At 41.9% G+C, this 11,747-nt stretch overlaps 1 protein-coding gene across 4 annotated transcripts in view; it reads right to left on the bottom strand.

Annotated features, from left to right (window-relative positions):
- Window positions 1-7,025: 7,025 nt before the first annotated feature.
- KCNIP1 (potassium voltage-gated channel interacting protein 1) overlaps window positions 7,026-11,747 on the bottom strand; it is a 396,149-nt gene continuing 391,427 nt past the window's right edge. For all 4 annotated transcript variants that reach the window (XM_053567052.1, XM_053567053.1, XM_053567054.1 and 1 more), the window contains 2 exons: window positions 10,898-10,960; window positions 7,026-7,895 (listed from right to left, as the gene is read on the bottom strand). In XM_053567052.1, coding sequence (XP_053423027.1) covers window positions 7,848-7,895; window positions 10,898-10,960 — 111 coding nt within the window. In that variant the 3' untranslated portion in view covers window positions 7,026-7,847. The remainder of the gene's footprint in view (window positions 7,896-10,897; window positions 10,961-11,747) is intronic.

Here is an 11,747-nt window from a genome sequence, read left to right as displayed (position 1 = left end):
CGTCCCTCCCTTCATCCCGGGCTTCGGCTGCTCATGCGATAGCCATCCTTCTTGGCCATCTAGAATGATCTAATTTTGGTACATTCAATGTGTGTGTATGTGAAGACACATCTATGCATCCTATTAATTCTGTCTCTCTGGAGAGCCGTGACTAATACACCCAATAAAACCAATGTGGTGTCCTCCAACCTGTATTTCCTAAACCAAACTGGATCCCTGAAGGACATCCATTGGTTTTATTGGGTGTATTAGTCAGGGCTCTCCAGAGAAACAGAACTAACAGGCTGCACATATATGTCTACACACACACACATGCACACACACATGTTGATTCGCTTTCAGGAATTGCTTAATATGTTTGTGTAGAGTCTAAAGAGTCTAACATCAAGACCCAAGAAAGAGTTGCTGCAGACCCCAGAGTCCCAAGGCAGCTTGGAGGCAGAACTCTTTCTTTCTCTTGGGGGATTCTGTCCTTTCTTTTAGGGTCTTCAACTGATTGGATGAGGCCCACCGCATTACTGAAGTAATCTGCTGTGTTCAAATTCTGATTTAAATGTTAATCTCATCTAAAAAGTCCTCCACACAAATGTCTAGACTGGTGTTTAACAAAAACTGTGTACCATGACCTCCTCGAGTTAGCACATAAAATTAACCACGCTGACGTCATGTGAGGACTTCATAAACTCCTTTATCTCACCTCCCGGCCTTCTTACCTGCTCCTTTTGCTTTCTTTCTTGACTAGTAGCCCGTTTAGTGTCCTCTCTCGCTCCTCTGCATGGAACCCACAGTACTCTGTCTTTCCCCTGAGCACTTGCCTATTCTGCGAGGGCATGAGCAGTAACGGTCTTTGGCCTTCAGGACTGGGCAGGAAGTGGGGTTGGGGTTTAGGTGGCGGCAGGATTGCATACGCTTAGTTTCTGAACTTAGTTCACAAACTCCTTAACCGCCTTTAGGCATAACCAAGGAGAACACCTGCAGAATATGGTCCACACTGGAAAGAAAGGTGAAACAGGATTGGGGTCTGGATAAGAAGCCCTGACTGTACTTTAGGATGGGGATAAGAGGGGCCAGTTGGGTGGGTTCCTAAGGGGAATGTGAAGTGATGTGATGTAGCTGAAAGAGCTCAGCTGGGAATGACCTGGCCAAAAGAAATGCTAGGGAGGGTAAGACAATGAGGCTTCTTCTTCTTTTTTTTTTTTTGCAGTTTGGCTGGGGCTGGCTGGGTTTGAACCACCATCTCCGGCATATGGGGCCGGCGTCCTACTCCTTTGAGCCACAGGCACCGCCGGATAATGAGGCTTCTTAATGAAAGAGCCACAATGCAAGTTACCAAAAGTTCAACTCAAACTGCCTTAAATTATAAAAAATAAAATTTTTAATATTTATTGATACCTACAACCAACAATACTAGAAGTAAATGTAGCTTCAGATGAAGCTTGATCCAGTAGTTCAGTGACATCATTGAGGAGTTCATTTTCTTGCATCTGCCTGCCTTGACTTCTGTGATGTATGACATCTGACAATTAAGTTCACAAACTCATCCTAGAAAAAGTGCTACATACTTTATTGCTGAATATCACTATGGTCATCACCCCAAGTACTCCACTTTGGAAGCTATGCACAGACACAAGTGCCTAGGCCACCTTTCAAAGCAATTTTGAAACTCTTTTTCTGGAATGGCCATCAGAGCTGTCATTGTATTAACCTTAATGTCCTGAACTAATCAAAATGTCTTCCTTTCAATATGATCTTAATTTTCAGATAAAAAATAAATTCACTGGGGGCCAGATCAGAGGAATAGGGAGGATGTTATTGTTCATTGGCTAAAAACTCCTTCACAGATAGTGCTGTGTGAACTGGTGCATTGTTATGATGAAAGAGCTATGAGTTGTTGGTGAAAAGTTCAGGTCGGTTTCCTCCAACTTTTTCACAGAACCTTCTCAGCATTTCCAAATAGTAACAGCTAACTTGGTTAACCGTTTGCCCAGTTGGTTCAAATTCATAATGAACAATTCCTCTGATAATCAAAAAAGCTTAGCACCAATGTTTTGATTTGGACTGACAGAACTTTTTTGGTTGCAGTGCATTGGCTGACTTCCATTATACTCTTTGACACTTTGTTTTAGGGTCGTATAGGCACACCCATCTTTCATCACCAGTCATAACATGGCCGCAAACATCTTCTTGCCTTTCCGAAAGATCTTGGCAAACTTTGACTCTTCTCTGTTTTTGGTCATTAGTGAGCTCTTTTAGGACCATTTTTGCACATACTTTTCTCATGCCAAGATTTTTGGGTCTCTGGGTGGATCAGTTAAGAAAATCCTCACTGTTTCTCTGTTGATACTTACCTGGTCTGCTATGCTTCTCACAGTCATCCAATGATTTTGACACACAATTTGATGCATTTTTGCAATGTCTTCATCAGTTTTGCTCGTTACTGGCTTCCCTGACCTCTCTTCATCAGTGATACTTTCTCTCCCTCTAGAAAACTGTTTAATCCATTTGTATACTGCTGTTTTCTTTCTGGCATTATATCCATAAACTTGGGCTAATATGTCCCTGATTTCACTTCCCCATTTGCCAGATTTAACAAGAAATGTATAATGTTTGTTCATTGCTCTAATACAAAACTCCGATATTCTTGTGATGGCACACAAAAACACACAACAATAATGTGCCACTCAGCAAGACACTGCCACATGTTGACGTGAACACAACTGTGAGACACTAATATATCCCAAGGTTACGAAACAGCTATTTGTACAGTGCTGCCAATGTGAGCACATGGTGGCGAGTTTGCCGACTTAACTGTTAGACCTCTCATACTGTGTTCCTCTACAGATTGGCTTCCCTGTGGGTCACAATGGTTTCCCGGAGGTCCCAGGGCTATGTGCTTTTTCATTCATGTCCACAAGGAAAATGACCTATTTTGTTTCCTTGTTTTCAGTAAAAGACCAACAATCCATGTTGTTTGGATTAGCTTCAGTTTTAAGCTTTCCTCTGAGCTCTCACTGGAGAGGTAATAATCAGGCTGGCCAAGGTCTCTGTGCTCTATTACTAGAACTTGGAGTGTAGTCAGCTCCCCAGAATCTTCTGGGTATTCAAAATCCTGCCCAGTGGGGTTGGCACCCCTACTCTTGGAGTTCTGAATTTCGTTGGTTCCTAGTTAGGTGTTGGACTAGGATGCAGAGCTTGATGAGTCTACCAGTTAGGTTGGACCTTATTTTGACGTGGAAGGACCCAATTATTTCAGCTCCTCTAAGGAACCCATCTGTCCACCTTTGCTCATGTCCTTGGCATTATTGCCTTTTGAGGGAACGTAATTTGGCTTGGATTCATGGATTATTTTCATTGCTTTTTATGAATAGTTTTCATGACAGCTGCTTCCCAACACATCATGATGTTTGTATATCAGTTTTAGGGCTAAAAGGAGAATGGTCTTCACACTCTTTAAGAAATAAAGTTAGGCATGGATTTTGGAGCTTGGCAGACTTCTAAGCCCATTTCCAGCTACGTTTGGCAAGTACCTCCATGTTTCTGGCATCATTTTGTTCATCTGAAAAGTAGGTTGCTAGAATAGATATCTGTTTCACCAGGTGGTGTGAGACTCAAGTAAGATGTTGTCCATGGACAACCTGAGTCCTGTCAGGCTCTCTAGTCTGCTCTTCAGACAAGTCTCATTCTCTACTCTTTTTAAAGTAATATCACCCCACGCCTGGCCATCTGGTCATTCTCTATCATGTCATGCGTTTATTCTCTGTATGTCACTTTATCTAAAATCATTTCATTTGTTGCCTGTTTCCTCCCACTAGAATATGAGGTTTATGAAAGCAGGTCATAAATGTCTATCTTACTTATTATAGGTTGCAACTGTGGGCAATCAGGGCTCAATCCTATGGGGCAAGTCTAGGAGATGGCATAGAAGGGACCACAGAGTCCTTTCTGATGAGAAGAGCGGGGTCTGGGGCATTTTCGCACCAACTTTCCCCAGTCCTTTACTAGAGGCTGTTCCTAGTACCTGTTGGTGACCTGATTCTTCCAGCTGCCCTGGAAAAGGAGGGCTGTGTTCTAGTCCATTGTATGTTTCTATAAAGTACTATATGAGGCTGGGTAATTTATAAAGAAAAAAGATTTATCTGGTTCAGGATTATGGTTGGATAGTTCAAGACTGGGCATTTGCATTTGGTGAGGGCCTCAGACTGCTTCCACTCACAGTGGAAGATGAGGCTGTAGAGAGATTACACGGTGAAAGAGGAGGCCAAGAGAGGGAAAGAGCCAGGATTGTTTTTAACAACCAGCCCTGAAGGGAACCAGTAGACTGAGCACTCACTCATCCTACCATCCCAGGGAGACCATTAATCTCTTCATCAGGGGTCTATCCCATGACCCAAACCCTTCCTATTAGGACCTGTCTCCAACATCAGCGGTGGAGTTTCACCATGAGGTTGGAGGGGACAACCATCCAAAGCATAGCAGGCTGTCATGGCCTGACTCTGTCTGTGATGATCAGTCACACCTTGCAGTTGGCAGCAGTCGAGTCCACCTGCTCACCAAGGAGACAGAGACAAGATAGCCACAGTACCTGCTGCATGGTGAGTCCCATCAGCGGGTATAATGATGAGAATTTTTTGGATGCTTCAGGATCCCTCCAGGAGGACAAGCTAAAGAGAGGGCAGTACTCTGTCATTGCTGCACCATGTCCGTCCCATGTACCTACCAGGACAATATCTCCTTTTCTGTTGCTGATCCATCTGAAGATCAGTTCCAAATCTTCCTTCCACCCTAATTTCTCTCTGAACACCCCCAGCTGCTGGTTATTCCCTTGGTGCTGTGTGCTTGGGACTATTGGTTTCTGTTTTGTGGTCTGGCTGACACAGGGAGAAGGGCACTAGTCCTTCTTCTGTTCTAGAACAGGGGTTCTCAGCCCTGGGTGTGCATTGGAATAATCACCTGGAGAGCCTTTAAGGCTCTGCCCCACCTCCAGAGCTTCTGAGTCAGTTCATCTGGGATAAGGCCTGGACATTTGGCACTTCAAAAAATTTCCCAAAGTTGATTATATGGAGGAGGGTGGAGAAACAGTGGCCTAGACCTTAAATAGGGATCTGGAAAAGTTGGAGGTGTGTCTAGTTTCAGGTGAAGCTTGATTCAGCAGAGCAATGATATCATTAAGGGCTCAATTTCTGGGTCTCTTCTTCTTTTTAAAAAATCTTTCTACCTTGCCTTATGTAATGTCTGGTTCATTAACCTTTTGACTAGCAGATAAATTCTCAGAATTTCTAAATAGTTACCAGTGTGTCTTAGGGCTACTTGCTTTCTCACTCATGTCCAGTAGGAGAGAGAACATCTGTGTTTTATTATTCCCAGCACAAGTTTTGGGAGTCATGCTGCTTGAATTGGCCTCAAGCCTACTCCTGAGTCAGCAATGTGGCTGGGCAGGCAGTGGTTCAGATCATGCACTCTATTCCTAGGACTGGATGTGGTCATTTCCCCATCTTAGGCTTCTCCTGTGTGCAGATTACAACTACCTGGGCAGCTTCTAAAGAATTCTGATGCCCAGGCCCACATTCAGAGATTCTACTTCAATTGGTCTGGGGTGGGGACATTTTTCAAAGTTGCCCAGGCGATTCTCATGTTTAACCAGGGCAGAAGACCACTGGCCTGGACATTGTAGAACCTCCTGATGCAGGTTCAGACCTGGCATGGTTAGGGTCATGAGTGTATAGACACCACCTGGGCCTAAGTCAATGCCTTGCTTTTACTTAGGACATGTGGAGACCAGACACATGTCCCGCTTTCTTAGGGCTGCACCCAGGAAGCACAAACAGAGGAAGGGATCTGAAGTTTCCAACAATGAGGGGCAATAGTAATGACCATCAAAGTGGGAGTATTTCACCAACGTAGGAGATGTTTAGATGGCTAGCTCCTGCTAGTGATCCTTGGTTACCTGAGACATTCCTCTTCTCTGCATCTGTTTCCTCATCTGTTACATGAGTTCAAACAATAATCGGACCTCTCTGAACTGACTACAGATGAATGAGCTTTGTGGAAGCTATTCTCTGTGCTGGGAAGAATCCCCGTGGTAGGAAGGCTCTATGATAGAGTGACAAGAGTTTAATCTCCCTACGGAGTCCCTGTCTCTCAGCTGTGCTACCCTAGGCAAGTCCCCTTACCTCTCTGAGCCTCAATGTTCTCATCAGTAAAACAAGGACTCTGCCTTCTGGAATGGTCTCCTGTGAGCATGAAATAAGATAATAGGGGCTCAGTAAATTGCTTTCCTTCCAAGAATGCTACTGTTAGCTCTTAATCTTTTTAATGATGTCAAATGGGGAAATCAAGACCCATGATGGTCAACACAGGCAATTAATTGCTGATTGTATCCTGGAGCCACTTGATCAACCTCTGGACTCCAAGTCCTTCAGGAGGAGGTTCTTTCAGCCTCCTGTCTCTGCATCCCCACCCACACCTCAAGGGGCTCTAGATTTCCTACATGAAAGAGTCTAGGAGTGGCAATGTTGGAACAAAGGTGCTGTGAAGGATCTTGTCTTGAAATTGCATTTGCAAGTGGTTTATTTGGATTTGAATTGGATGTTTGCTTGGGATGGCTTGGGGGCTGGAAAAGATGATGCCACTGCTTGGCACAGCTCTGGCATAACATAAATATAGTCGACCCTTAAACAACATGGGTTTAAACTGTGTGGGTCCATGCATATGTGGAATTTTTTCAACCCAGTGTGATAAAAAATCCCATAGTCACAAGATGTGAAACCTGTGTTTACGGAGCGCCAATTTTTCATGTACGCAGGTTTCCCAGAGCCTACTGTGGAACTTGGTTCCCCAGAGCCTACTGTGGAACTCGAGTATCCTTGGATTTTGGTATATGTGGGGGTCCTGGAACCAATCCCGTGTGTACATGTAAACCAAGGGCCAACTGTATCAATAACTGGTTGTCAAATGAATGGACTAACCTTCCCCTTTCACAACCTACCTCTCTTACCCAATGGAGTCATGGAAGAGATGGTTGAGAGTGTAAGAAATAGTTCTGTTTATTGATTAGAACATGGTATAAAATTACAGCAATTTGCAGGCATTCTGGACTTTTTGGGAGGGACATGCAGTGCTGGGCTGGAGCAGGGGATGGAGTGGAGGTATGGACCGCTTGGCAATGGCTCCCTTCCTGGGCGTGTTAAAGGACTTGCAGTACCAGCACAGATGCTAGTGTGAGAGAACCATTGGTCCTTGTCTCTAGAAACAAATGATGTGGGCAGTTCGGGCCATCAGACAATGCCATGCTTCATGTGTAGTCACTCAGTCCTTTTCCACTTGTGTTAGGCTCTGGGTCTCCCAATCTAGTCATAGTAGATCCTAATTGTTCTGTATAACGCTCATTCTTCCCACCAAAGGAAGAGAAACAGGCACATTGGTTTGGGAGGCCGTCAGAGGATGGTGTGCATTTGGCTCAGGTCCTCTTGCTTCCAGGTTCACCAAGGTCTACACGTCTTGGAGGCAGTGGGCTGGGGGCATGGAAGCAGAAAACTGTGCACTACTGTTTAAGCTCAAGTGGAGGGACCTTCCATAGGGTAGCAGTGTGAAGAGATGAGCATGCTTCCAAAACAAACTCAAATTTCAACTTGTCTCTCTCTAGAAGGAGAAGGAAGAGCTGGCAATCAGAGACTGAGCCACGTGATGCTGGATTCCATAGAAAGTCTTCAGCAGAGAATTCTTCTAAAGTGTAAAAGGTATTTCTGTCCCAAGAGTTGGTGTGTAAAATCAGAATGAGGGCAGATCAGAGTGTTAAGGTGGTCGTTTAGCGCAATGTCTCTGAGAGCTGAATGGCTGAGTGTCACCAGTTACATGACATTTTGAAACAGCTGGAGAGACCTCATGATGTTGTCATCCTGGGGAAGGAGGAGGGGAAAAGAGAATGTTTAGAACTCTAAGGCTCTGAAACTTTGGTGAGCAAATCTCAAGCCTAGGTTTCCTGTGTGGAAAGAACTTTACAAGGGTAGAAACAAGGAGGAAGGGGTGGGGACCTAGGAAGTGATCAACTTAAAGCAGGAAACACATCCTGTAGCCTTAAATAGGAATTAAGAAGAAACAATTATTCTAGTAAAATAGCAAGTTGCTTCTTTTAAGAAGCTCTAAGCAATTGCATTTTATCAAATGATTTCTCTAAGTTGAGATGATCACAATTTTTCTTTTTTATTCTATTGATGTGATTAATAATATTGGCCAATTCTTGAGTGTTAAATCAACTTTGCTTTCCTGGAATAAACCCCGCTTGTTTATTTTGCTCGATTTGACTTTTTACATCTATGTCCGGAAAGAATATATTACCCTGAAAAATTTTTGTAATGGTCTTATCAAGTTTCCATATTAGGGCTATGTTATAAACATAAATCAATCATAAACCAAGTTGAGAAGTTTCCCTATTTCTTATTCTCTAAGTTTGTATAAGATTGGTGTTGCTTCTTCCTCAAATGTTTGAAAAACTGTACTAGGGACAGCTCTGAGCCTGCCATTTTCCTTGGGGGAAAGTTTAAAATGACATTCATTTTTTAAAATAGACATAGAACTATTCAGATTTTCTATTTTTGTGTTAGTTTTGTTTTGTTGTGTTTTGCAAGAAACGTGTAGATTTCATATAACTTATTAAATTTATTAGATAATCAACTATTATCTTTTTTATGTGTGTAAAGCCTGCAGTGATGTTACCTTTTTTATTTCTGATATTCTGATTTTTCATATTGATAATCTCAATTTTTCCTCTTTTGAAAATTAGTTTTGAGAAGCATTTATCAATTTAATTAACTTTTTCAGAGGGAACTTTTGGCTTCATTTAACTTACTGGATATCTCTCTTTCACATTTTTCTTTTCTTTTTTTTTTTTTTTGTGGTTTTTGGCTGGGGCTGGGTTTGAACCAGCCACCTCCAGCATATGGGACCAGTGCCCTACTCCTTGAGCCACAGGGGCCGCCCTCACATTTTTCTATCATATATTCTCTAGGCTTAGTATTGAACATTAAATCCTCAAATGTTGGGTCCTAAGAAATACACTTCTAAATCCATTGGTCAGAGAAGAAAATATTCTGAATTAAAATATAATGTAAACTTAACAGCTCAAAATTTGTGGAGTCAAAAGAAGTATTTAGCTAAAGTAGCACTCAGAAAAATATTTACCCCTTTAAATATATATATTGAAAAGAATGGTTAAAAATCAGTGATCTAAACGTCAGTCTCAGAAAACCAGGAAAAAATACTAGGAAATTGAAAATAAAAAAGTCAGAAGGAAGAAAGAAATTTAGATCACAAATTAATGAAGTACAAAATAGACCTATGATAGAGAAAATCAATGGAGACAGAATTCGATTCTTTAAAAGTCGCTAGAACAGCGAGAAAGCATTGCCTAGTATTTAAGTACATGTATTCTGAAGTCGAGTCACCTGAATTCAAGTCCCGGATCTGGCACTTATTAACCTGGTGACCTTGAGCAAGTTATTTCATCTCTCTTTGTTTCAGTTTCTTCATGTGTAAAATGGGGTTGAGCATATCTACTTATAGGGTGGGTTGTGAAAAAGGAATGAGTTAATTAATGTACAGCAGTACAACTCGCTAATGTGAGAAACTAAATTGATTTAAAACCTCTTTCACCTGATAAGCGATGTCAAAAAATCACTTCAATAGGTCATGATATTTAAAAATAGAATGACAAGTTCCAGTTTCATTTCTAGGACCTTAGCTACATTCTTAATCTTGCTGTGCCTCAGTTTTTGGTTTCTTAAAAATGGGTACGATCAATATTGCTATCCAGCTAGTTATTTTAAATGTTAAAATATTTTGAAATCTTGCTGGTAAATAGCTGCTGATCTGATCCACCTCAAACTCCAGAAACTTCTCCTTAGACTGCATGGTATCTTGCTTGGGATTCCTGGGCCACCCCAAGATTCACGAACTAATGAGTTAATACCAACCTTAGCAAGGGTCCTCTAGGGTCCTGACCGGGTCAAAGTCAGTTGCCAGTGGTCAATGCTCAGTCCATTCTACTTGTTAAATATTTTAAGTATTACCCTGTGTATCACCTACGTCACAGGGTTATTAAGATATTTATACAGTGCACTTAAAACTCAGTAGGTGCTTAAGATGTGATAATAACTTTCCCCTGCTTTCTTACATTCTCAGTCCATCTTGGTGGGAGCTCAGAGTAACTTTCTAAAATAATGTAGGAATATAAATACATTTTTCTAAAATAGATGAAACAATTATTTCTGTGCAGCCAGTCTATTTGTTAGACAATAAAAGTTTTGGTTCAAGGTCCAGGGGCATAGCATCACCTGGAAGAATGTTAGAAAAATAATATCTCAAGTTCCATCCCAGACCTATACAATTAGAATCTACATTTTAACCAGATCTTCACAATATTGTTATGCATGTTAAAGTCTTAGAAGCATTAGTCCAGGGCATTTGTATTAAAATGAGGATTTCTAGATCTAGAATGTCTGGGATAGAGGCCTGGAAATGTATATTTTTAGAATCATCCCAGGCAATTTTTATGTACACTATGGTTTGAGAATCACAGTTGTTGAGTTTTTCCCCTCAGTTGCTCCCTTACAGTCTGGGGATGGGGTATCAAGCTAAAACAGGTTGAAAAATGACAATGTTGTTCACCAGGGAAATCTATTTTCACAGAGACCCCCTCTAGTTTTCACATCCCCCCAGACCCCTACATAGTTGAGTCAGTGGAGATTGTTGGACTCCTAAGTTGTTGCTATTGGAGCTGTTGGCTCTGATCGGAGGAGTTCCAGGCATGCGCAGGTTTCTCATTCCCTTCCTTCCGAGGTCCCTGAGCCCCAGATTTCATTCCCCAGATTTAAAGTTAGTGTGCCACAAAAGCCCTCCTTACCTCTTGACATGATTCAAGAAATTCATCTAAAGTCACAATGCCATCTTTATTTTTGTCCATTTTCTGAAAGACACAACAAAAAAGCATTTTAAAGAACCTGGTGATCTGCATTCCATTGCTTGTTTTTTGTTAACCTATTTTGCCCCAAGAATGAGGGTGGTCTCTCACCAGCCAGATAACCCCAGTAAGGCCCTGATTACAGCATTTCGATGCCTGTGAACTTCCTTAAATCACAAGACCGACTTCAGATACTCATCACTCATTGCTGGCTTATTCTGCTGACACCCTAACATATCTTACGCAGACTCCCTGCTACCCCATCCATAGGGCAAGAAGAACACTGGACACAGAGGTTTTGATGCTGTCTCTGTCACTTACTATATGACTCAGTACAAGGCCAGAGAAGCCTCTGTTTTCCCCATCTGCAAAGTGGGAGACTGAGCCAGAGGGAATTCTTAGATATTCTATTGCTAGATGAATGTTTTACTAAAACACCACTGTGATCACACCACTCAGGAATCAACAGTAGCCACCCATCCTTTATCAAAAGGCTACACTCATACATTTAAAGATCTTACAATCTGGCCTTACCCTAGTTCCCCTTGCTCCACAGACAAAAATGCTTAACACCTCCACAAATGTGATTAATGAAGTCTTTTGTGTTTACTCTGCTCCATCAAGAATTTTATGGAACTCAGAGTTCATACTATACCACGTACATGTAATAATATACTTCGCTGTTCTCCTCTGTAGAATGTACTTGTCTGCTTAATGAGATCGTCTATTCTTTGAGGACAGTATATCTTATAATTCTTTTCTGTTTCCAACAATGTTTAGTACAGGGTTGGGC

The sequence above is a fragment of the Nycticebus coucang genome, chromosome 17 (assembly GCF_027406575.1).
Source record: "Nycticebus coucang isolate mNycCou1 chromosome 17, mNycCou1.pri, whole genome shotgun sequence".
Classification (NCBI taxonomy): Eukaryota; Metazoa; Chordata; class Mammalia; order Primates; family Lorisidae; genus Nycticebus; species Nycticebus coucang.
This window is presented reverse-complemented; position numbering and strand designations above follow the sequence as displayed.